Source organism: Pithys albifrons, chromosome 2 (genome assembly GCF_047495875.1).
Source record: "Pithys albifrons albifrons isolate INPA30051 chromosome 2, PitAlb_v1, whole genome shotgun sequence".
In the NCBI taxonomy this organism is placed as follows: Eukaryota; Metazoa; Chordata; class Aves; order Passeriformes; family Thamnophilidae; genus Pithys; species Pithys albifrons.
Window position 1 is genome coordinate 119,408,977 of NC_092459.1, and position 26,972 is coordinate 119,435,948.

The 26,972-nt window shown below is 48.0% G+C and overlaps 1 protein-coding gene across 4 annotated transcripts in view; it reads right to left on the minus strand.

Moving 5' to 3' along the window:
* Positions 1-226: 226 nt before the first annotated feature.
* The window catches only part of MSRA (methionine sulfoxide reductase A), a 277,850-nt gene continuing 251,104 nt past the window's right edge, over positions 227-26,972 (minus strand). Inside the window, exon 5 of one of the 4 annotated variants that reach the window (XM_071547605.1) lies at positions 227-1,094. In XM_071547605.1, the coding sequence (XP_071403706.1) occupies positions 930-1,094 (165 nt within the window). In that variant the 3' untranslated portion in view covers positions 227-929. The remainder of the gene's footprint in view (positions 1,095-26,972) is intronic. The other 3 variants (XM_071547604.1, XM_071547607.1, XM_071547606.1) reach the window with 3 other exon arrangements.

The following is a 26,972-nucleotide window of genomic DNA, read 5'->3' on the forward strand; positions in this document are numbered from 1 at the left end:
GACAGCCACAGCTTCTCTGGGCAACCTGTGCCAGGGCCTCACCATACAAACAGCCAAGAATTCCTTCCCAATATCCCATCTAACCCTGCCCTCTGGCAGTGGGAAGCCATTCCCTGTGTCCTGTCCCTCCAGGTTGTTGGAAATATCAAGCACAATAATACAGATTTTAAAATCCTCATGTTTGATTAACAAACTGCAGCCTTTTATAATGCTTTTATTTTTTTTAGATCTATCCAGATAAATGGAACACATCACAGACAAAGTTTTCTTTTCTTCTCTGTAATTTATTGTAGCGCAGGAAACAAAACTGATTTCTTTTGGTTTGGAACTCTCAAGAAGAAGCATCACAATACAATTTTCTTACTAAAATCATTCCAAAAACAGGCACTATAGGTGATACTAGAAAGCAGAGTTGTGGCAGAATTCCTGGTCTTATCAAATTTTCATTCTCAAAGACATCCACATTACAGGGTTGTGATAGTTAAGGAGCCCAACCACACCTCCAGAAGTCAAAGCTCTCAACACAGCAGCAAATTCATCAACCCAAGGCAATCAACTTGAAGGCAGTAGCTGTGCAAAGCAGTTACGGTGCAACCACCTCCTAACTCCTCCTTTTCACAGCACTTGGAGCCAAACTTTTGCAAGTCTGAACCTCTTTCCATCTCTCCAGATTCCAATGCAACCCCACGAGCATCTCAGAGTGTTGGGCAACCCCATGAGCATCTCAGAGCTTTGGCCAATGGGAGCAATTTCTGCCTGTACTTTGGCCTTTGATGTTGATGAATGGGAAGCTGCTCCGAGGATGGAAAACCTCCCCAAGAGATTCCCAAGATGTGCTGCTGATGGGGATGGAATGGAACATCTACCAGGGCTGATGGTCTTTTCCCAAACTGCCTAAACTGAAGTGGAGGTGGTGAATCAAGCACAGGCTATTCCTTGCTGCCGAGGGGGCAGGAAAGCCCCGTCCCCCCGAGGCCGCAGTACCCTCCGGGGTTCTTGCTGAGGTACTGCTGGTGATAATCCTCGGCGTAATAAAACTCAGGAGCCTCCCGGATCTCGGTGGTGATGGGACCGAAACCGCCCGCCGTCAATACCTGTCAGGAAAGACAATGCAAAGCCATTAGTGGTTCGCTGGCTGCTCTGCTGATGAATAATGACATCGGGTTTCCTCCCCAAAGGAGCCCCAGACACAGAATCACAGAATCATAGAATGGATTGGGTTGGAAAAGACCTCTGAGATCATCAAGTCCAATCCTTGGTCCAACTCCAGTCCCTTTACCAGATCATGGCACTCAGTGCCACGGCCAAGCTCAGCTGAAAAACCTCCAGGGATGGGGAATCCACCCCCTCTCTGGGCAGCCCATTCCAATCCCTGAGCACTCTCTCTGCAAAGGATTTCTTTCTCATCTCCAACTTCAACCTCCCCTGGCAGAGCTTGAGCCCATCGTGCCCCCTTGTCCTATTGCTGAGTGCCTGGGAGAAGAGACCAACCCCCACCTGGCCAGAACTTCCCTTCAGGCAGTTCCAGACAGTGCTGAGGTCACTTCTGAGCCTCCTCTTCTCCAGGCTAAACACCCCCAGCTCCCTCAGCCTCTCCCCACAGCACTTGTGCTCCAGTCCCTTCTCCAGCCTCGTTGCTCTTCTCAGTTGGGTTGGAAGAGACCTCTGAGATCATCAGTTCCAACCCTTGATCAAACCCCACTCCATGCCCTGGGCTGGTGATCACAGTAGGGTTGGATCAAGACATGTTGGATTCTCTGTCCCTGGAGGTGTTTAAGAGGACACTCAGTGCCATGTCCAGTCCCTTCTCCAGCCTCGTTGCTCTTCTCTGGCCCCGCTCCAGCCCCTCAATCTCTTGCCTCAGCTCAGGGGCCCAGAACTGAACACAACACTCAAGGTGTGGCCTCCCCAAGGCAGAGTCCAGGGGAAGGATCACATCTCTGGCTCACGTTTGCAGCACATCCCTGAAAGCCTTTTATCCCTCCTATTCCTTGTGTTGCTGGAGCCCCATCCCCTCCCAAAGGCTCATTTGATTCATTTGCCATTTCCACACTTTAATTCTCTTTATTAACCACCCCCAGGCAGGGCTGTGGTGCCATCAACAAGAGTGGAAAACAAATGTGAGAGCAGACTCTGATCCAGCCTGACCTGCTGCCTGGCAGTGCCCAAACCCCTCACCTGGCAGGTGCCTCAGCTTCAAAATGTGGGATCCACCCTCAATGTCCTCATGCCAAGAAATATTTCTGGCTGACATTTTAACCCCCTTGGAAAATAAGAGCATTTAGGATTTTTTTCACATGCTTCCAAACACACCCAGTTCCATCCTGACCAGAAAGGCAGTTTTAAGGCAAATTATGGCTCATTTCAGAAAGATTTGCCAACACATGGACCAGGAGCAATAATCACTTTGCAAGAAAAGAAGACAGAATGTGGGTGGGGATTTTAAATTTAACTTTAATTTCTTTCTGATATCTCCTGACTGAGTTTGGAACTCCTGAGAGGATTCTGACAGAGGGAATTTCTTTCTAAGAAGATGAATTGCTGTGGCATTTTCCCTACTGCATTGTCCTTTCCTAAGGAAACTGGTAAACACCAACTTTTTGGAGCCAGTTCTCATCTCAGTGGGGACATAACTTGTGCTCACTGAAGTCCATGCAAACCTAATAAGCACTTTAATTAATGTCAGAGTCCTGTTGAAAAGTGTATTTGTAAAGTACTGGACATAGATAGAATTGATTGCAATCAGCCAGACGTGACAGTAAGATAAGAAAGAAGGATCAGCATTTAGGATTAGCAGAAAAACATGTTTTCTCATCATACTAATAAATAAACCAAATAAAGGGAAATCACCACATGGAGTCACAAAAGGGAGCTGGTTATAAATCACCAAGTCCAACTTCTTTCATCATGGTAGAATCAATGAGAGTTGCCTTGATTCCCACAAACATTGGTTATGAAAACTCTTTGGAGATGGAGATCCTCCAGTTTCTCCAGTATTTCCCACCCTGTCAGAGAGTTTCTCCTAAAGGCCAGCCCAGTTAAACCCAGTACTTTCATTTAAACCCACTATAGTGGTTGTACTCGTCATGGATGTGGAAAGGAAATAATTCCCTTCCTTGTCACAATGGTCTTCTACATCCCCAGTGGTTGGGGAGAGAGAAAGATGAGATTTAATGGGAATAATGGAACTAATGGCAGCTGGCACTTAAATAACAGGTGATTATTTGGGACAAAAAGCCTCCAATTTCCTGCCACAAGGTTTCCTAGATCCTGCCTCAGCACAGCTAAGCCCTGCCCACGCTCTGACAGCAGCTCCTGGACTTTGCAGAGCATTAGTCTGATTTAAGCCCATCATTGCACTACCTGGAGGGTAAATTTTGCTGTATTCAGTTTTCAAAATCCGTGACTGACCTGTCTGGAGAGTCCCTGAGTTCTCAACTCTACATCTAAATCCTCAGTACAGCTTAGGAAGCTGTTGCCCAGTTAATTCATTGTGTTTGAACACAGTGGGGTTAAACGAGCCCCATTTCACAGAATCACAGAATTGATTGGGTTGGAAAAGCCCTCCGAGATCATCAAGTCCAACCCTTGGGCCAACTCCAGTCCCTTTACCAGATCATGGCACTCAGTGCCACGGCCAAGCTCAGCTGAAAAACCTCCAGGGATGAGGAATCCACCCCCTCTCTGGGCAGCCCATTCCAATCCCTGAGCACTCTCTCTGCAAAGAAGTTTTTTCTGAGATCCGGCTTCAGTTTCCCCTGGCAGAGCTTGAGCCCATCGTGCCCCCTTGTCCTATTGCTGAGTGCCTGGGAATCCCAGGAATCTGCCCTTGTGAACTCACCAAACAGTGTTTTTCATCTTGGGGATCCACTTTGGCCCAAGGGAATCAGGTTATTTACCCATCAGACGTGTGAGTGAGGAGGATAAAAATGTGCAGCTTTGTCTCACAACACGTCAGCACCAAAGAACACGAAGAGGTGTCAACACCACTGCTTTTATAAAGCACTATTTCACCCCCTTCCCAACCTTCCCAGCAAAGAAAAACACTTTGGAAATTATCCTCCCTCCAGAAAGATGGCACAAAGTCTGTCATGATGGGCATTAGTCATTGCCTTGCTGCTGCAAATGCAGAATTGGCTGCTCCCCCTTCCCTGAGTCATGAGGAGGATGCTGGAGGGGAGGGGGGGAGGTTTTTCCACTGTGCAAAACAGTATTTGTTACACATTTTTCACCTGGGACTTTTCCATCATTGGCCTCGTTTCGTCGGGGAGGGAATCGGTTCGATAACGTACCACAAGAGGGCATAAACATCATTTATCCCTTTCAGAATTGCCAACGGTCTGTTAAACCCCCAATAAAGCAGAAGCCCAAGACGACTCATTAAATCGCACTCTGGTCGTTAGCAAAAAATCCCAGCCCTGCTGTCAGAAGCGGTGGGAACCTCAGGCTACCTGGAAAGGTTGGATTTTAAAGGGGAAAATATTTTCCTTGCCCTGACTGTGTTGGATTGGAGATAAAAACTTCCCTGGGAAAGGTGGTTTGAAGTTCATGATGTGCTGTGTAAATCTGCCCACTCTGGGTTGATTTCCTGCCACTGGGGCAGATGCAATTTGATGATAATCCTCTTCCAGAAGAATTTTTAGTCCTTGATGTCTCGAAATTCCTAAACCATCTGATGGGACCTGCCATTACCAGGCTGTAATTAACCCTTTTAATCAGTGCAGGAAGTTTTTAAAGAACTATTGGATCATTCCCCTACCCCCCAGTATTCCACTGCAATTCAAAAAGAATTCATTCATTCAAAGGATTTCTGTGGCTTTTGCCATAGGAGAGATCATGGAATCACATTTAGGTTGGAAAAGCCCTCTGAGATCATCAGCTCTGGTTGTTAACCCAGCACTGCCAGGTCACTACAAGGTCACAGTGATGCTTTCACTGATTATAATTTCAGCCCACAAACCCAGTCAGGCTCTCCCAGCGAGTGAAAACCAAACCAGAACCCAAAGCTCACCCATCTGCAGAGGGCAGAGGGGACATGGCCAGTCTGGACACTGGGAGAGGTGCTGGAGCAGGAACATGCAATCACAGAATCATTAAGGCTGGAAAAGACTTCCAAGATCATCAGCAAGTCAAAGCCAGTGCTGGGAACTGCAGCACAACCAGTTTTTGAAACAACCTGTACTTTCAGCATGTAAAAGATGTGTTTGATGATTTTCCTAATTTATTATAGATTGTGAAAGTTTATGTCCTGTTGTTTGCTTTAAACTTCTTGCTGACCATTGGTTGACTAGAGGATGTAATGACATCCTCTGTCAGAAAACACAAAATCAGGGAATGGTTTGGGTTGAAAAGGACCTTAAAGATCATCCAGTTTCACCCCCTGCCATGGGCAGAGACACCTCCCACTGTCCCAGGTTGCTCCAATGGAATCCAACCTGGCCTTGGACACTTCCAGAGATCCAGGGGCAGCCACAGCTTCTCTGGGGAGCCTGTGCCAGGGCCTTCCCACCCTCACAGCCACCAATTCCTTCCCAATATCCCATCTATCCCTGCCCTCTGGCAGTGGGAAGCCATTCCCTGTGTCCTGCCCCTCCAGGTCCTTGTAAATAGTCTCTCTCCATCTTTCTTATAATCTCCCTTCAGGCACTGGAAGGTCACAATGAGGTCAACCCCAAATCCTTTTCTCCAGGCTGAGCAATCCCAGTTTTCTCAGCCTTTCCTCATGGCAGAGCTGCTGCATCCCACTGATAATTCCTCATATAATTCCTTATTCACTTTTTCACAGCAGTCTTGATTTTACAAATTAATCCTACTCATTCCTGTCTTCAGCCACATTCCCAGGCTCGGTCTACCCATTCCCTGACTCAGCTCAGCCTTCCCAGCATCCCTCCCAGTTCCACTTCCCCATTGCACTGACTGGGCTGACTGGAATTCCACTCTGCTCAAGAGCAGCATGGATTTATTCAGCACTCACCTCTCCTCCTCTATTCTCCCTTTCTTCCCCAGCAATTTTTAGCATTCCTCTTGCCTTCCTGACCTCTCCTGAGCATGGAGCAGATGTTTTCAAGGCACCATCTGCAATGACTCCAGCACCTCTTCTGTGGGTTTATTGAAACCCCATCATTGTGCCTGCACTTGACTTTTGCCCACGTGGAATTTCAGCAGCTCTTTCATTGCCCAGCCATTGGGTATCATCACATTCTTCTGCAGCTTTTTTTGTGGTCCTGTCTGGTTTGGCTCACCTGGAATTAACACATTGGGCTGCCTTCCCCTTTTCAGCCCTTTTATGAGCATATTGAACAGCAAAAGTTCCCAAGACAGGTTAATCTCCTTTTATTTGTACCTTTTATCTCCTATTTATGGCTAAGCCCCTTGAGAATTTGGAATGAGCTCTGCCAGAAAAGCACAATTCCCTTGTACCTCCAACTACTCGAAGGAACAGGCTTGAAGCCACTGCCACTGATACATTGTACTGAAAATTCCAGGAAATTCAGAGAAGGCTTGGACACCCTTATAAACTCGACAAAAAAGCTTTCAAATTGGTTTTGCTAAATGAAAGCATTTAATTTGCTGAGCAGGGGCATCAGTAAAGCAGCGGAGTATTAATTGGCCGTGAGCATTTTGTGGCTTTTAATAAAAGTGGCATCATCCTGTGTTTGATTCAACAGAGCCTTTCAAAACAGGTTTGCAGCAACATCCAGTTTGTCTCATGTCCCACAGCAAGTCACACAGAGCTGCTGTATTTCTAAAATCACCTCTACAATCACTGTTGAAAGCACTCCAGAGCATCTTGACACGTGTGACAGCTTCTGCTTCTGCAGCATCACTCATCCCTCACCCCAAACTCCAAGGCGAGTCACCTCACAGCGCTGAGGATGGATCTAAAGGCTTTGCTACATTGGCTACTGAAAATTTCACCCCATCAGCAATACCAAAACTCAGCTCTATTTCCAAAATCACTAAGAATTAGAGCAGCTGAGCTATTTCCTCAGAGAGCCTGAAGGAACCTGATCCTGTAGGATGTGCACATCCTGGATTCAGGATTACTGGGGTATTTTTAACTGGGAAACAACTGGAGTGACTTTGCCAGGTTTGTGGATTAGCTGCTGGCAGATTTGGGAGCAGAAATTCAGCTCACTGGATCCAGAGGAACTAAGTTTGGTCCACAGGGAACAACATGATGAGTAGCACCAGGCCTCAATCATCATCATCACCATCATGGCCAGGCTTCGTGAATGCAGATTTGGGAAGGGCACTACCCACACTTGCTGCGAGCTGCTGGTGGCCAAAAAGACCGATACGGGATAGGCAGGTCCGGTCACAAAAGGCACAGTGGAAAGTCTCCTTTGGTGATATTGGCAAGGAACGGTTCTGTCTGCGTTGTCTTTTATCCTCAAGACTGACTCTCTGTGCGTTCTCAAAGGAAGCAGCAGCGTCGTGAATGGTGTGTCTCCATGAATCCCGACTGGAGGCCAGAGTGGCCCATTGGGGCAGTCAATATGGCCAAGACTGAGCTGTTGTTTCAGGCAGTCCTTGTATCTCCTCTTCGGGGCTCCTCTCTTGCAGCAGCCGGTGGCGAGTTCACCATAGAGCACAATCTTTGGGAGGCAGTGGGTGATCCTCCATCCTGGAGACGTGCCCTGCCCAGCACAGCTGCGTTCTCATCAGCATGGCCTCAATCCTGGTGACCCCTCCCTGTTCAGGAACAGACACATTGGTCACATAATCAGACCAGTGGATGTTTAGGATTGAACGGAGGCAGCGCTGATGGAAGCGTTCGAGAAGTCGCAGGTGGTGGTGACAGATGACCCAAGATTCAGATCCATATAAAAGAGTAGACAGTACAATGGCTCTGTAGACACTAATCTTTGTACTTTTCTTCAGGTGTTTATTGGACCAGACTCTTTTATGGAGTTTTCCAAAGGCTCTGTATGCCTTTGCCAGCCTGTTGTCTGTCTCTTTGTCCTCTTACCGTCTGAGGAAATGATAATTCCCAGACAGGTGAACTGCTGGACTGACTTAAGCTCTGATTCACCTGTGGTGATGTGGGGATGATGGAAGACTTCTTGAGGTGCAGGTTGGTAGAGAACTTGTGTCTTCTTCAGGCTGACTTCCAGCCCAAAAGCTCAGCAGCCTCTGCAAAGCAGGATGTGAAGCGCTGCAGAGCTGCTTCTGTGTGAGCAACGAGGGCGGCACCGTCAGCAAAAAGCAGCTCTGGACAAGGTGATTCAGGGGCTTGGTGTGGGCCTTCAGTCGCCTGAGGTTGAAGAAGCTTCCATTGGTAGGATATCGGATGTAGATGCCGTTTTCTTCATCAAGGTCTGCTGTGGCTCTTTGGAGCATCATGCTGAAGAAGATTGTGAATAGAGTTGGTGCAAGAAAGCACCAATAATGTGCAATAAAATAATGTTTTATTTTCTCCTTCATTTATTTTCTCATTCTTGCCCTTTTTGGCAGGACAACCCACTCCTCCCTATCACATCTCAATATTCTTCTGAAGTGTTTTCTCTGTGCTGCCTTCAGTTGGCTGAAGCACTTTGTTGTGCTGGGCCCAGTTTTCTCCATGTCACTTCCTGATGTTGGCTTTTCTAAGTTAAGTGACACCTCTACAAGTCCTGGCTGAAATCCTGGCAAAATCTGATCCTCTTTCTGGCTCTTCCCAAGGAAACTGTAGGACCAGTGGCTGCCAAGTGCTGAAGTCTCACCCCAGCTCCCACCCTGGGCAGTGACAAGGACTGGGACCACATCCCCATATTCTCCTGCTTCCAGTGGACTCTGAGATATTATTTGATAGGTGATACAAGAATTGATGAGCTGATGGTTTGCACAGGGCTTTGGAGTGCCACAGAATTTCTCATATCCCTGTAGGAAAGCTCTGCAGGCTCAGAACTCCCTTTGCATCTGGGAATGATGGAATGTTGTGGGTATAAACTGTTCAACCTTCACAGGCTGGGTATGGATCCAAGAGCAGAAATGGCCAAACTCATCGACTCCACAGCTTTCCTTGGTCTTTGCTGGGATAGAAAACAAGCTGCTGCAGGACTACATTATAGTCACTGAGCATGATCTGAAGGCACAAACATCATGGAATGGTTTGGGTTTGAAGAGATCTTAAAGCTCACCTCATCCCACCCCTGCCATGGGGCACCTTCCACTAGCCCAGCTTACTCCAAGCCCTGTCCAACCTGGCCTTGGACACTCCCAGGGATTGAGCAGCCACAGCTTCTCTGGGCAACCCTCACAGCCAAGAATTTCTTCCCAACATCCCACCTAGCCCTGCCCTCTGAAGCCATTCCCTGTGTCCTGTCCCTCCATCCCTTGTCCCAGGTCCATCTCCAGCTCTTCTGGAGCCCCTTCAGGCACTGGAAGGGGCTCTCAGGTCTCCCTGGATCCTTCTCCTCTCCAGGTGAGCCCCCCCAGCTCTCTCAACCTGGCTCCAGAGGAGAGGGGGCTCCAGCCCTTGGAGCATCTTTGTGGCCTCCTCTGGACTTGCTCCAGCAGCTCCACATCCTTCTGCTGTTGTTCCCCAGGGCTGGAGCAGCTCTGCAGGTGGGGTATCACCAGAGCAGAGTACAGAGGGAGAATCTTCCCTCATCCTGCTGCCCACATGGTGGGGATAGAGCCCAGGATACATCCTATGGGGACCACTCCTCACCTGCTCAAAGAGGAAAGATGCTGTAACATGAACCTGCAGGAATTGTTCATGTGGGGCAGTTCATATGAGTGTGTTCTTCCAGGGCAGCACAAGGAAAATGAAGATAGGTAGGAAATACAATAAAAAAGATGGTAGAGCAAAGTCTAGGCTGAAGAATCCTGATTCTCATCAATCAAACTCCCAAACAGACTTTGTCAAAGGTTTTTCCTATTGACAAAACCCTCCCACACAACAGAGCACATGATTGGAATGGAGTGAAGTGGATGTGGAGCTGCTGGAGCGAGTCCCGAGGAGGCCCCAGAGATCACAGAATCACAGAATCATAGAACTGATTGGGTTGGAAAAGACCTCCGAGATCATCGAGTCCAACCCTTGGTCCAACTCCAGTCTCTTTACCAGATCATGGCACTCAGTGCCACGGCCAAGCTCAGCTGAAAAACCTCCAGGGATGAGGAATCCACCCCCTCTCTGGGCAGCCCATTCCAATCCCTGAGCACTCTCTCTGCAAAGAAGTTTTCCCTGATCTCCAACTTCAGTTTCCCCTGGCAGAGCTTGAGCCCATCGTGCCCCCTTGTCCTATTGCTGAGTGCCTGGGAGAAGAGACCAACCCCAGCTGGCCAGAACTTCCCTTCAGGCAGTTCCAGACAGTGCTGAGGTCACCTCTGAGCCTCCTCTTCTCCAGGCTAAACACCCCCAGCTCCCTCAGCCTCTCCCCACAGCACTTGTGCTCCAGTCCCTTCTCCAGCCTCGTTGCTCTTCTCTGGCCCCGCTCCAGCCCCTCAATCTCTTGCCTCAACTGAGGGGCCCAGAACTGAACACAACACTCAAGGTGTGGCCTCACCATCGCAGAGTACAGATGGTCCAGGGCTGGAGCCCCTCCGCTCTGGAGCCAGGCTGGGAGAGCTGAGGGGGTTCACTGGGAAAAGAGAAGGCTCCAGAGAGACCTGAGAGCCCCTTCCAGTGACTAAAGGGGCTCCAGAAGAGCTGGAGAGGGACTTGGGAAAAGAGGTGGAGGAACAGGACAAGGAGGAATGTCTGGAGCCAGAGCCCAGGAGCCCTGGGAGGAGAGCTATGTGTGTATATGTAGTCTGTTCCCTCAGTTTAAGGATCTGCTCCCTCTGAAATGCTTCTCTCCCAACCCCTTTGCTCAGAGCAGGCTGTTTGGTCACTCACTCCTGCCAGAGGCAAAGGATTGCTGGGCTTGGATACACATCAGCCCTGCCAAGGTAAATCACAGCTGGCTGATAGCCTGGTCTTAACATCGCTGGGCCCCCAGTGGTTGTGCTCAGAGGGTCCAGGAAGGATCAGGAGTGCAGTTAGTCTGATATTTCCTACCATTTGCCATCTGAGGGTGCTTCCTCCCTGCCCACAACAATCAGCTGTGCCAGCTGAAACAGCCCATTTATCCAGGCAGACTCGGTCGTACCTTGTAGCAACGGGAAGAGATGAGCCCTGAATTTGGTCTCCGTTGCATTAAATGGGACTGACAGCAGAATCCAAACCTGCAGTTCAATTTTTTCTGTTGGATGGTGCTCCTGTGAACGTGCACAGGAAGGAAGTCATGTCCTGCTCTCCATCGTGTCCACCTAATTCTGGATTCAAGGCTTTTGCTGCACATAGTGCCTGGTAGAACAGGATCAGCTTGACCCACAGTCTTTACAAGCTTGACCTTCAGCATGGAGCTTCCTGAACACCCATCCTGCCTTCTCCTGAGGGAAGAGAGATGAAAGTGGGGAATGGCACCGGGGGGCATTCAGGGGGGATAGGAAGACACCATTAGCAAAGATAAAAGACAACGTGCTCAACCAGCATCTGGGAACTAATTAGGTGTTGAAGGAGCCATTGAGAGAGATGGAAATTCTGTTTGTCTGGCCAATTTTAACGCAGCCAAACAGCCTTTTACTGCACATCCTGCATGGATAATTTATGATGGCTAAGAAAAGACGTGCCCCGTTCTGACTTCCAGTGATCTAAAGCTAAAAATCCCTCCCACAGTCAGAGACAGCAGAGCCTCCTCCACTAATCACTCATCCATTACCCTCCTCTTCCTGAAATAAAAACTGCCAGGGCCAAACTGAGGTGGGGCCACTGCAAATGACCCACTTATGGAGCGGAGCAGCTGAGTGCAGAGCCTCCCATGCCACAGAAGACAACAAATGGTGTCTCCACACGGTCCTGAATGGCTCTGAGAAGCTGACTCAGGTCCAAAAGTAATGTAAGATCAGGCAACTCCAGGCTGCCTGTGGGCACAATAAACCACACCATGAATAAATCCTGTGTTGACAAGACTTGACCACCTCCATTAGCTCAGTGATGGCTGTTCCACACTAGTTGCAAAGTGCAGACCTCCCTGTGCCATTCAAGGTGCTCCCCTGAGTATGAACCCAATAAATGGAAGGCACTCCAATGATTTTTTTTTCATTCAGGGGAGGTGCAATGCAGAAGTAAAAATGTTCATTTCAGATATTGAATGCACAGGGCTCTGTTCAGCTCTGCCATCATGTTGTTTTTCTCACCAGAGTCAACACTGGATTTATATCAAGTATTTTTTCCATGATACACAAGCATGGCAGTTTCTCAGGAAAACTGATGACTTTTTAAGAGAAACTATTTATTTTTCCCCAAACTCATCCTGAAAAATCCAGGAATTGCTTCTGTTGTGATTACAGGAAAAAACTTTCAGACAGAGACTATGCATGAATATTTACTGTTAAATCATAAAAATTGGAATATCCTGAAATATCCTTGTAAAGGGAACTGTTGACCAGCCTGTCCTCTCTGCCACTTATTTTGCCTCTAATAACAAGCTCTGCTTTTCCATTCAGCCTCCCATGACCATCAGTTTGTAATGCTGAAGCATTTCATCCCCCAAAAAGCTGGGAGATTCTTTATACTGTGCTGTCCACACTCTGGAGGGTTGAACAACTCACCTTGAGCACCCACCTCCCTGGACTTACCTACTGACTTAACTGCTCTCACCACTGTCTCCTCTGGTGTTGGTTTCTGATAGAAGGAAATACCTCAGAGGGATCTCACGTGGACCTGACATGGTCCTTACACTCTGCTCCTTTAATGCAAATCCATTTGTCATGTGCATGGAATGTTCCAATCCAACAGAATCACACAATGATTTAGGCTGAAAAAGCCCCCTCAGACCACGGAGTCCAACCACTCCCAGCACTGCCCAGGCCACCACTGACCCACGTCCCCAAGTGCCACATCCACAGGGCTTTCAAACACCTCCAGGGATGGGGACTCCACCACTGCCCTGGGCAGCTGTGCCAGGGCTGGACAATTGTTTCCATGGAAAAATTGTTCCAAATATCCAACCTGAATTTCTCCTGGCAGAACCTGAGGCTGTTCCCTCTCCTCCTGTCCCTGTTCCCTGGAGCAGAGCCCAACCCTCCCCTGGATCCATCAGCGGTTGCAGAGCCAGAAGGTCCCCCCTGAGCCTCCTTTTCTCCAGGCTGAGCCCCCCCAGCTGCCTCAGCTGCTCCTGGAGCTCCATTCCCTTCCCAGCTCCATTCCCTGCCCTGCAGCCCCTCAATGTCTCTCTCACCCTGAGGAGCCCAGAACTGCCCCCAGGACTCAGTGTCTGAGCTCATCAGATCTCTCTTGTGCTCAAACCCAGCTTAAGAAGAGGGAATGACAAAGGATCTACTTGTTCCTGGGAAAGGAAAAAATCAACCCCATGTTACCCTGGGTTTCTGGATAGTCTGTCTTTTTTTTTTTTTCTTTTTTGCCATGGAGATAAGCACAGAATGGGAGAAGAGGAGGAAAGATTTCTGGCTACCATCAGGAAACAGAGAGGGGATGGATCCAACAGAAGACTGATCCAAACATGACCTGCTCCATGTCAGATGAAACACAAAACTGAGGTCCCTCCCAGTGGCCATAAAGCAGGAGGGACATCCCTGTGGTGGATCTCAAGGATCAGCAGCTAAAGCTCTGTGAAACTCCCAAGTAAAATTCCCCCTCTGGTTTGGAGCAGAAACCAAACTCTTCTCCCCCAAACAGGTGCTGAATTTCCAGCCTGGCTCTTTCTGACCCTTCTGTCCAGCTGATTTCAGTGGAATATTTGCTGGGTTTGTCATCCATGGAACAGATCACAGACAGGTCGAATGTTTTAAAGCAATTTGGATCCTTCAGGATGACAAATTGTTTCTGTGATGGAATATATGCACAATTACTACTAAAATTATATTTGAAATGGCTACCAGGCAATACAATTTCAGCCCATACCAAGGACTGGAAAGTCCAGAGAAAATGAACAGAGCATGTTTTAATCAGAAGACAAGTAGTTTTCCAGCTCCTATAAATAGAAAAAGCTGGAAGAACACATCCAACAAGCAGCAAAAAGTGTGAACAGGGTAAAATTCCACAGTGTTTTGGCTTTGGACTTCAGAAGGTAGTGAGTATGAGATGGTGTGAAACACAAAGAAGCCTTTGTTGTTTAGATCTGAAGTTTAAAAGTGGCACAGTGTGAATAAACAAAGGATGTTCCCTGAAATGCTGCAGCAGCTCCACAACCAGCACGAAAACAGAGGCATCGCCTCCGTGTTCTGAGAGGAGAAGGAGGGAAACTTTAAAGCCTCCCAGAAAATCTCATTTAGCCACATCTTTAGGTTTTTGAGAGGCTTTTAGGTGGTGGAAAACACACAAGTTTAATAAGCCCAAGATGGGGATCATTTAGCATTTGCTTTCAGGTTGGTTAAGCTCCTTATTAACGATAACAGAGCACGAGCTTGGGAAAACCTGAATTAGCTGTTTGTTATCTTTCCTGGGGAAATAAGTTTTGCTCTCAAGTGTTGGGATAATATCAAGCAATTTATTTTTTGGCAGACAATGAACCATACTGCCATGGTAATTCCATGAGTTCACTGATTGTTCTACAGGAAGGTGCATTAAGAGAATTGATAAGGAGAGAATCTAAAGATACACAGATTCAATTAGATATTCAGGGTGATATTTCATGGTGAGCATCAAAAGTGAGTCGTAGAATCATGGAATGGGTGGAAGGGATCTTAAAGCTCATCTTGTTCCAGGGGCAGGGACACCTTCCACTATCCCAGGTTGCTCCAAGGGAATTCAGCATGGCCTTGGACACTCCCAGGGCTGGGGCAGCCACAGCTGCTCTGCCCAACCTGTGCCAGGGCCCAACCATCCTCACAGCCAAGAATTTCTTCCCAATGTCCAATCTAACCCTGTTCTCTGGCAGTTTGAAACCATTCCCCTTTGTCCTGTCCCTCCAGGCTCTTGTAAAAAGTTTCTCTCCCTCTTTCTTGCAGGTTCCTTCAGGTACTGAAAGGCTGCAATGAGGTCACCTCAAAGCCTTCTCTTCTCCAGGCTGAGCAATCCCAATTTCCTGAGCCTTTTCTCACTGGAGAGAAGCTCCATCCCTCTGATCAGCTCAGTGCCTTCAAGTTAATTATGGTATCAATACATACCTTTCATTGCAAAGATCCTCCCCTTATTTGAGAAATCTTCAATGAAACTTGCTTTTAATTCAAAATATTCTCCCCTATTCCCATGGCATAGACAGAGGGCAACTTCTGAGGATGTTAAAAATAAAACTGGTATGGTTTGAATCCTCAGTGTGTGAGCCAGGAGATGCAAACACCTCTGGAACAAGCATGTTCAATCCTGAGAATTTCCACAGGGATCAGTTTGGGTTTGCATATTTGCTGCTGAAATCAAGAGATCTGAGCACAGCAGGCAGGGCAGTGCTCTCAGTCACACACTTGGCTTTTATTGTAGTGAATCCCATGTATGGAAGGAGCTCCAGGGACCAGAGACATGCTCAGGAGGGTGGCAGGTCTGATAAAACACTGATGGGAACGCCCATCCCACTGGAATGACAATTATAGGATGGAAGATCCCTCTGTGGGACATCACAAATGTCACTGTGATTGCATCAGAATTCAAGCCCAGCAGTCAGTGCAGGTACCAGAACAGGCAAACCTGGCACAGCCCTGAAGGGGAAAGGCACAGCTGGGACCAAACAGAAGCTACTGAAGATACTCAAGGTAAGAAGCTACTAAGTCCAGGGTCAATCACTGCACCACCTTGCTAGGGCCACATCCAAACAAACATTCCTCTGGAATCAGCTCCATAAAAGTCATCCATGCAGATAAAACTGCTGGTGAGCTACTGGTTGAACATGACAAAATAACACACGTTAATCTGATTTCTCTACTCCCTTTCCATCTACAGACTCTTCCACCAGCCCAGGTTGCTCCAAGCCTCATCCAATCTGGCCTGGAACAGCTCCAGGGATTGGGCAGCCACAGCTGTCAGCGCCTCACTACCCTCTGAGTACAGAATTTCTTCCCAATATCCCATCTATCCCTGCCCTCTGGCACTGAGAAGCCATTCCCTGTGTCCTGTCCCTCCATCGCTTGTCCCAAGTCCCTCTCCAGCTCTCCTGGAGCCCCTTTAGGCACTGGAAGGGGCTCTCAGTCTCCCTGGATCCTTCTCTTCTCCAGGTGAACCCCCCCCCAGCTCTCCCAGCCTGTCAGTGATTTAACACAACCACTTTTCTCCTACAATTTTGAAAATCAATTCTGTGCAGCAAAAGAAGAGAAGGAAAAATCCACTTGGATGGGACATCAGCTGCAAAAAACAGCATCATTTGGAAGGCATCAAAAAGCTGAAAGCACAGCAACAAGGGTGAAAATAAAAATCCTTCCTAAGGAAATGGGGCAGATCCTTCAGGTCCAGCTCCTTCTCACACCACCCCAGGATGAGCATCCTCTGAGTAGCTACTCCTTCTGAGCACAGCAGAGCAACTGTGTGTACAGGGGACCCAGAACCACAGAATCATGGAATTACAGAAGGGTTTGGATTGGAAGGGACTTTAAAATCATCTCCTTCCTATCCCACAATCTACTTCTTAACTCCACATAGCTTTGATCAGCAACGGATTTCTTCCACAAGCTTTTTTTCACCACCTATGGTGATCTTTTCTTAGAAGTGCATCTTGGGCTTGGAGAAAAATATCAGTGAAGGAAACCTCCAGAGCTTCTACAGCTTATCCACCTGCTCCCAGCTCTGCCTACTCCTTCCTGGAAGAGTTTAGACACAAACAGCTCTGATATATATGATTAGCAACCCTCAGCACAAACACACCCCACAGGAGAGGGGATTTGAATGAGATTGACTTGCAACAAGTTAATTTGTCAGTAGGCTTAGAAAACACAAGACCATTTTGGGCTACAGGGTCAAATTCCCCTCGTTGTATAAGCCTCCCACTATCAATGAAACAGATTTACGTGCCTGGAAAGGAGGTTTGAATTTGGCCATTAGTGAAACAAAACAGGGAGCTGATTGAGGCTGGATGGGAAGCAAAGAAAATGCAGGGAATGCACTTTACATTTGAGAGAGAACCTGGCATTTGCAGCACATCATCCCCCTGCCAGCCCGAGAACAGCAGTGACTTGGCAGAGGTTCCATGGCCAGATGTCACCCTCATCTGGCTCTCTTGGCTCGGGCTGCTCCTTTCAAATGAACAGCAAAGCGGGGCCAGGATGGCTCTGCCTGGTGCTGCCTGCACGAGGAACAGGAGTAGGAAAGGTCCTCTGGGCAATGCCACAGTGCCCCAAGCCTGGCATGGCTCTGCACCATTTTCAGCCCTCAGCAGGCAGAACGTGGGAGGTGGAGGCAGTGTCAGGACCAAACAGGGATAGAAGGATTTATTTGACAGCTGCCTCTCTTCAGGTGATGGATCCAGCACAAATTGCTTCCCTGAGGGATTTCCCATGGCAGCTTTGAGCACATTTTGGCCCTCAGAGTGCTGGGTGCACCTCCAGTGATAAAACACTGTTATATTTCTTCATTCAAAGGCATTGTTATGAATCACAGAATCATAGAATCAGTTGGGCTGGAAAAGACCTCTGAGATCATCAAGCCCAACCCTTGGTCCAACTCCACTCCCTTTTCCAGATCATGGCACTCAGTGCCACATCCAATCTCAGTTCCACTCCACTGCAAATTTCCATCTGGTTTTATTAAAGGAGAGAAATCCTTGAAATGAGACAATCTTTAAGATCCCTTCCAACCCGTTCTATGATTTGTTTCCTGCGTTTCTATTCTATTTCCATACACAAGAGCAAGGAGAAAAACATCAGGGTATTCCCCACCTCAAACCTGCCTGATTTCTAGTTAATTGCTGCTGAAGCTGTTAAAGATTATTAAAGATTACAATATATTTATTAAAGATTACAATATATTTATTAAAGTTTACAATATATTTATTAAAGATGACGATATATTTATTAAAGATTGCAATATATTTATTAAAGATTGCAATATATTTATTGTATTCCTCCTAAAACACAATCCTTTAGACACAGCAGAAGAGTTGAACCAACAGCCAAATATCTGAGGTTTTGATGTGGCAGCAAAGCCCCAAATACCTTCAGACTCAGGAAACAAGACACAAGCACAGCCCCCTCTGGCTGAGCCCCCCCACGTGACTGACCTTCTCTCAGAAGGAGAATTCCTTTTTCCAACTGCAAGCCTGAGAGCAGGAGTGTGTTTGGATACACACCCCAACGTGTGAGAGCGAGGCTGCTCCGTGGCAAAACCTGCCAACCAGCCCATTTTTCCCTCGCCATCTGCTCGCTGGAGAGCAAGCACCTGTTAGGAGCAGCTGCTTGACTGCAAAATGTAGGTGAGGGAGAAGAAGCAGTTGCATTTTGGAGTTGGCCCTGCTGCAGGTGGCACATGGCTCTCACTGCCCAGGATGCCAAGTGGTCCTTTTTTTAAGTTTGGCCTAATTAAGAGCGTTACAAAACCTCAAAAAAAAAAAATTAAAAAAATCCTTTGTTTAGGTGATTGCAGAGAGCAGAGAGAAATGATGGGGCTCCCTCTTCCTCTGTTCCTCAAAACACCTTCCCAGTCTCCACTGGGGTCTCTGCCCTCTCTCCATCTTTTCATTTTTTGAAGCCAACGGAGCATTTGGAGACACCGCACGTGGCTCGGCACCACTCTTGGCATGGCAGGGCTGCACCAGGGCATGTTGCTCTGAGGACTCACAGCATTCCCAACACCCCTGAACTCCTTCCTTTGGAGAACAGCTTCTTCCCTTTTGCTGCCCCTTCCAGTCTATCTCTGAGTGAACCCTTTGAGGGGGTTACGGAAGGAAAGGACGGGGCTCGGTCCAAGCACTCGCTGTGATCAAGGCCATGGGCACTGGCAGATGCCAGCCCTGCCAGGCTGTCATTTCTCCAGGGGAAGCAACGGGGGTCCCACCATCAAGAGAACTTGAAGTGGGCAGGAAAAAACACATTAAAGGATCTCTCAGACTCATCCAAAGGATATGGCCGAGATCACAAGTCAGCGTGGCCTCTCCCACCACGCCTGACACCACGGATGGTCTCAAATCTGCTGCCCTTGATCCACACTCAGGGCATCTGTGCTCCCACTGAAGGATCAAGGTCCTTCAGTTTATTCTTTCCCAACCTCCCAAGCATGGACTGTTCCTAATTTCCCCCAGCAAGCAAAGCTGCCCCATGGCTGAGCTTGCCCTGCCTGAACACTCACCAGATGGAAAGAGCAGCACCTGCCCATCCATCCCAGGGGGTGACAAGGATTTTGGTGCTAAAAAACAACCATCCTGCAGGGGATTTTCCTGTTCCCCTTTGCCACACAGCCCTACATGCAGGAATCACATGGGCAGGTACAACAGCACTATGAGGTGCTCCTGTGACCATGAGCAACACCAGGTCCATGGATGGGTATCCCTTGAACAGGGAATATTTGCAATAGGCACAAAATTGGGGGTTTTTTCCCTGCCTCCTCATTTCTTTATCCTCCATTTCTTGTCTTCCCAGCCCCTTCTGATTTGCCCAGTGTCACCACCCTGTGCTGTGAGGATAATAAATATTTGGCTCCTCTAACCTTTTTATAAATAGCATCTCCAACTCATTTGACCCCAGAGGTTGACACTGTTCTTCAGTGGCAGCAAAGAACTGGCCCAAGTGCCACAGCCTGTGAAAACACAGAGGCTCATTCACACAGGCACTGCCTGCAGGAACAAGGGATATTCCCAAAGTGGTTTTGAGGCTCCAACCTCTGTGATTTGAGTTACAGTTCAGCTGGATCAAAAAAAAAAAAAAAAAAGAAAAAATCAACCTTGATTTGTGGATGGAAAAACACCCACCAGACCCAGGCTGGGCTATAGAAATGAGAGAGAAGAGTGCAAGGCTGACAGAGAAATGCCATTTCTCCTGCTTGCAAGGGAGGAAATTTGCTCCTGGTGCAATGAAACACACATCAAATCACACAAAGCCATCCCACAGAGTCACTTCTCTCCACAAAGCTGCCCTTTAAATCGGGTGCTTTAGCACAAATACCGCCGGTCAAGCAGGAATTGGTTTTTTTCCTAATGCAGATTTCTCTCTGTAAGTACATCTGTGAGCATATAGATCCTGCCTCCTGGGACAGGCCTAATGGGCTCTGCATTCACTCTGCCTCATTTCTTTGGAAAGCTTTGGCTCTGCAGTGGGAGGATTGAAGAGGGGCTTTCGGTGATGGATGTTTTTTCATTCTGAATTTAAATGTACACAACAGAGATCACGGGTTGTTATTGCTGAGAGGAACAACAGAAGGCACAAGAGCCATAGATTGGGGAGTCAGTGGCACAGAAACATTCAAGGACAGCATCAGCTAATTAAGGTCACCCTCTGCCCTCTAAATTAGTCATATATTGCCTTAAGTGCTCCTGCTCCCCTGTAACCAAAGGGCAGAAGCACCCGGAGAGGGTGACTCTGCTGTCCCAGCCCCTTTCAGCCAAAGGAACCTCCTCCTGGTTTACATCCTGTGATTCCCTGGTGGATTTGGGTTGTTGAAGGGGCCAGAGGGGTGTTGAACAGCTCAGTGCTGACTTAGCATGTGGAAGAGAAGGGGAAGAAGCTGGTGTTCAGCTCAGTGATATGGATCAGGAGAGCAAAAATCCAAAGTGTCCATGGCCAGGAATGAGGAAATCCCACTAGGCAGGAAGAATGGGCCTACTGTGTGCCCAGGTGGCCAAGAAGGCCAAGGGGATCCTGGCCTGGATCCAAAGTAGCGTGGCCAGCAGGCCCAGGGCAGTGACCCTTCCCCTGGACTCTGCCTTGGGGAGGCCACACCTTGAGTGTTGTGTTCAGTTCTGGGCCCCTGAGTTGAGGCAAGAGATTGAGGGGCTGGAGCGGGGCCAGAGAAGAGCAACGAGGCTGGAGAAGGGACTGGAGCACAAGTGCTGTGGGGAGAGGCTGAGGGAGCTGGGGGTGTTTAGCCTGGAGAAGAGGAGGCTCAGAGGTGACCTCAGCACTGTCTGGAACTGCCTGGAGGGAAGTTCTGGCCAGGTGGGGGTTGGTCTCTTCTCCCAGGCACTCAGCAATAGGACAAGGGGGCACGATGGGCTCAAGCTCTGCCAGGGGAAATTGAAGTTGGAGAGCAGAAAAAACTTGTTTGCAGAGAGAGTGCTCAGGGATTGGAATGGGCTGCCCAGAGAGGGGGTGGATTCCCCATCCCTGGAGGTTTTTCAACTGAGCTTGGCCGTGGCACTGAATGCCATCATCTGGTAAAGGGACTGGAGTTGGACCAAGGGTTGGACTTGATGATCTCAGAGGTCTTTTCCAACCCAATCAATTCTATGACTCTTTGATTCTATGAGGGTATCCCACTAGGAAAGCTTTTCCCCATATACAGCTGAAGAAATATGGGATAAATCCATCCTTGAGAGCAGCCCAAGTGCCAGCAAAGCTCTACTACAAAGCAAATCCCCAAAATACTAAAATAGTATTTAATATTTATTAATATTTTAGTATTTTGGGTTGCCCAAAATATTAATATTCTCCACATTTTTACCACTCATTTGCACTCACAGGAAGAACCCTCAAGTTGGGCACAGCTCAGGCTTTGAAACAATATGGTGAAAATCCAAACTCTCCTGCCTTAAAAAAAAAATCCAGCAACTGAAAGAGAGGAAAAAAAATGAAAAGGAAAAGGCTGGTTCATGCTGTTCCAGTTTAGCAACTGCTGGCATGCCTGTCTCTGAGAGGAAGGGAGAGGAGAGCTGACTGCTCAGCAGCTGAGAACGTGTGTTCTGGAAGCAGCTCCCGGAGCAGATGGTGCAATGATTGCTGCCAGTAAATGTTAGAGCCCTTTTTATCTTTTTCTTAAATTTTTTCATTTTTTTTCCTCCATTTTTTTAAAAAAACTTGAATTCTGAACAACAGGGGGGAAAATAATTACAAAGAACACATGAAAGCAGCTTGATTTCCTCTCGTTTTCTTGTGTGTCGTGTTCCCTCCCAATACCTGACGCTGCAGAAGTGGATGTTCCCTGGGCTTCTGGGATGCAAAAAGCCACTGCCAAGCACTTGGTTCTGGGGAGTTTCACATGGTTGTTGTGCTTCAAGCTGTGTGTTCACTGGGAAAACAGGAGCTGCAGGGCCCTGAGCCCTGTGGGGGATGTTAAAAATGAGAGCCAGGGAAAAGGGGAAGGGCTGCAGGTGTGTTTGTTGTGAGGTGTGTTCATTGTGAGGTGTGTTCATTGTGAGGGTGTTCGTTGTGAGGTGTGTTCATTGTGAGGTGTGTTTATTGTGAGGTGTGTTTATTGTGAGAGTGTTCATTGTGAGGTGTGTTCATTGTGAGGGTGTTCATTGTGAGGGTGTTCATTGTGAGGGTGTTTATTGTGAGGTGTGTTCATTGAGAGGTGTGTTTATTGTGAGGGTGTTTATTGTGAGGTGTGTTTGTTGTGAGGGTGTTTGTTGTGAGGTGTGTTCATTGTGAGGGTGTTTATTGTGAGGTGTGTTCATTGTGAGGGTGTTTATTGTGAGCTGTGTTTATTATGAGGGTGTTTACTGTGAGGTGTGTTTACTGTGAGCTGTATTTTTTGTGAGGTGTGTTCATTGTGAGGTGTGTTTATTGTGAAAGTGTTTATTGTGAGGTGTGTTTATTGTGAGGTGTGTTTATTGTGAGGTGTGTTTATTGGGAGATGTCCCTGACCATGGCAGGGGATTGGAATGAGATGGTCTTTAAGGTCCCTTCCAACCCAAACCATTCTGGGATCACAGAATCATAGAATGGATTGGGTTGGAAAAGACCTCCAAGATCATCAAGTCCAACCCTTGGTCCAACTCCAGTCCCTTTACCAGATCATGGCACTCAGTGCCATGGCCAAGCTCAGCTGAAAAACCTCCAGGGATGGGGAATCCACACCCTCTCTGGGCAGCCCATTCCAATCCCTGAGCACTCTCTCTGCAAAAGATTTTTTTCTGCTCTCCAACTTCAATTTCCCCTGGCAGAGCTTGAGCCCATCGTGCCCCCTTGTCCTATTGCTGAGTGCCTGGGAGAAGAGACCAACCCCCACCTGGCCACAACTTCCCTTCAGGCAGTTCCAGACAGTGCTGAGGTCACCTCTGAGCCTCCTCTTCTCCAGGCTGAACACCCCCAGCTCCCTCAGCCTCTCCCCACAGCACTTGTGCTCCAGTTCCTTCTCCAGCCTCGTTGCTCTTCTCTGGCCCCGCTCCAGCCCCTCAATCTCTTGCCTCAACTCAGGGGCCCAGAACTGGTGACTCAATGATTGTAGCCCACAGGTCAGCCTTTAAACAGTCACCCTGCTGGTTTGTGGTGGGACAAACAGCACTTGGGCCAAGCAGTGGGAATTATTTTGGGGCTGTGTCTCTCCCTCTCATCACCACGTGGGTCTGACTCCCCTGGACACCCCTCCTTGTCCAACCCTCTCCCAGCTCTGTGGCTGCAGATCCAGGTACAGATCCTGGCCCCATCTTCCCCTCTGATGTGTCTGAGTACTCCTAAAATATTTCTACCCCATTAACTCTCTTCTTCCTCTCTCTCTCTGTGTCCCAAACTCCTCTCTTTGCCCCCCTCCAACTTGATTCCTTTCAGTTTTGCCTTCCAGCAGAGCAGCTCCTCCCTCCCCATCTCACTGGGTGTAATTGCTTCCAAACCCCAGGGGAACCCAACTCCCACATTTCCAACGAGCAAACATCAGCTGGATTGGGAAGGAGCATCCCAGTCCCTCGGGTTTCATTGGAAAACAGGCAGCAGCCCCAGGCCAGGCAGTGAGAGCAGCTCAACACAACCCCTGCAGCATCTCTTGAAGGCTCCAGCTTTTAAATGCTGTGACATCTCTCCCAAATGTGTGGGGGTTTTTTTCAGTTAGGAGTTTTTTTGGTTGTTTGGTTTTTTTTTTTAATGCCTGTAAAATTAAGAAAACCTAAGGAAATTTCCACAGGGAGAACAAGAAAAAAAAAAAAGAAAAAAAAGCAAAAAAAAAAGCAGGATATGCGCAAGAAGACGCCTCCTTCCTGAAATTCAGCTCCCAGCTCTGCAGCAGGGAGGGACCAGAGCTCCTCGTAGACAGGCTGGGAGAAATATTTCAGTATTGAAAACATGTTTTTTCTCCAGCTTCCTGCTCCCAACACTTTTGGCTGGAACTTTAAATATATCAGTCTGAGGAGGCAGAAAACTGGCAAGGAACATTTCACCCCCCAAATTAATGTTTGCTGAAGTATCAATCAAGCGAGGGGAAGACTTCTGAGAGGAGCTGTCAGACATCCCTAAAACGAGGAGCATCCAGTTCCACCGGCAAGACTGAGGTGCCAAAATGCCTCACAGTCATCCCAGGTCAAAGCAAATCAGATTTGCCATTAGAAGATGGAGATTTCATGGTCAACATCTGCTAAATTATCAAATTCTTCTTATTATTAGTCAGAAAACTGTTCTTTGAAAGTCAGGCGTGATTTTTCAAGGTGAAAACCTAACAGGGGTTCAGGAAGAAGATTTTTAATTTCAGTCATAATAATTTGGAGGCTTTGCAGGGCTATTTTCAATTACAATCACAGCTCTCATCCCTTGACAGCTTCCAAGAAAGAAAAGAGAGGAATAATTGAAATGTTGCATCTTCATTGAAAGACTCTCCCACTTAGCAAACAAAACCAAAACAAAGGGTGCCAAGACAGTCAGCAGTGGGACCATCACATGATCCTCTCCTGGAGACACAGCACTTGTATCAAGGACACCAACCATCAGGAAGGACAACAGCGTTTTGTCTCTGCAGTTTGTGGGTATTCAGAGCCCATTAGTCAAATCCTGAAACAGCGATGACATCAATGGAGTTGGACAGAGCCTGGTCCTCCTATCCCATCCCAGTCCCTCAGTTCAAAGGCTGAGCGTTTTAGCAGTGCAATAATGGAGAGAATTACAAAGCATTGTGAGGAAAAGAGATATTCCTTTGCAGGAAAACACCCTCTTTTCACGGAGCATGAACTCGGCTTTCTCCTCCTTCTGTGCTGTCTCAGTGGGATTGGAAGGAAACCACTCGTGGCATGTGTGGGGTAGCACCTCATGCTGAGTTCCTACTGAGCAGGTCAGATTTGGGGGTGTTCGCTTCTGATTTGTTGTTTCAGCCCCCTGAGGACATTGGATTGAAGATTGACAGTGCAAAAACATGATGTGGGAATACTTTGAGTGCACATCTGACACCCCTGAGCATTTTTTGGCTGATGGATAAAATACCAGCCAATAAAAAGCACGGAATTCTGCAAGGGATTTAATGGTTATGACGCATTTCAAGGTGATTTCCATGTTCATCAGGAGCTGAATCAGCTCACAATACTTTTGTTATCCTCTCCAGGCTGGATGTGGCTTCGAGCAACATCCATAGCAGGGAGTTGGACTAGATGGTCTTCAAGGTCCCTTCCAACCCAAACCATTCTGTGATTCTACTTTAAAGCACATTTGCTGAAAATCCCCTTTTCCTGCCCTTTACCCTCAGCTACTGAAGGGTTTTATTCTCTTCCCTGAGCCTGGCTTGGTGAGAGGCAAATACCCCACAGCTCTTCCTTTACAGGGTTAATGAAGTGATCTCATCTACATCCACAGCAAGGCCAAACTGGTGCTGGAGCGGGGCCAGAGAAGAGCAACGAGGCTGGAGAAGGGACTGGAGCACAAGTGCTGTGGGGAGAGGCTGAGGGAGCTGGGGGTGTTCAGCCTGGAGAAGAGGAGGCTCAGAGGTGACCTCAGCACTGTCTGGAACTGCCTGAAGGGAAGTTCTGGCCAGCTGGGGGTTGGTCTCTTCTCCCAGGCACTCAGCAATAGGACAAGGGGGCACGATGGGCTCAAGCTCTGCCAGGGGAAATTGAAGTTGGAGAGCAGAAAAAACTTCTTTGCAGAGAGAGTGCTCAGGGATTGGAATGGGCTGCCCAGAGAGGGGGTGGATTCCTCATCCCTGGAGGTTTTTCAGCTGAGCTTGGCCGTGGCACTGAGTGCCATGATCTGGTAAAGGGACTGGAGTTGGACCAAGGGTTGGGCTTGATGATCTTGTGGGTCTTTTCCAGCCCAGGCAATTCTATGATTCAAACTGTGCTCCAAGAGCTCTGTGCAATCCCAGAGGTGGGATATTGTTTTTGTGATTCCCTCAGGTCCATTCAGGAGCCAAACAAAGAGAATGTCCCTGTCTTGACATCCACATCCAGCCTAACTCCAATTCCATGGCATTACAAAGCAAGGCTTATAGACCTTATTGAAACTATAACCAAAAAAGTTGCTGCCAAATCCTTTTGGGCTAAAAATTAATTTGTGCTCCCACAAAGCCAACACGAGATTTATGAGGCTGCAGATGAGAGGTTGGGGCAGGTCCCTTCCCTTCCCATCCCTTTATTTCCTTGCTTGGGAAACAGATGTTCCAACATCTGTACTTACAGGAGAGATGTTTCACAGCTGAACTGTGTGAGATAAGGGCACTGCTCAACCTTTTCAGTGCCTTGGCATTGCCTGACCCAGGGTGGAGATCAGGTGGTGGAACCAAAAGGACCATAAACCTTTTTGCTTGAAAAAGTGGTGAAGCCCTGGCACAGGCTGCCAGAGAAGCTGAGGACACCCCATTCCTGGAAGTGTTCCCAGGTTGGACAGGGCTTGGAGCAACCTGGGATAGTGGGAGGTGTCCCTGCCCACAGCAGGTGGTGGAATGAGATGAACTTTAAGGTCTCTTCCAACCCAACCCATTCTGTGATGCTGGGAATTCTCATGACATCCCAGCCCTCTCCAGAATGGACAATCCTGTCACTTCTGCACTGACAACTGCTGAGCAGCAGCTCCCAGGAACTTTAACAAGTTCTTTTTAATTTTTAGCAGAGCTTTGCTCTTCACGTTCATCTGGTTATGCCTCTGAAGTACCTCGAGAACCTGAGGCAAAACACACAACATGAAGCTCAGACTTAATCCCACATTGGCCTGTTGTTATCTGGCCTCTTGATGAGGATAATTTATGGAATTCCACTAACATAAATGCATTCCAACCATCCCTG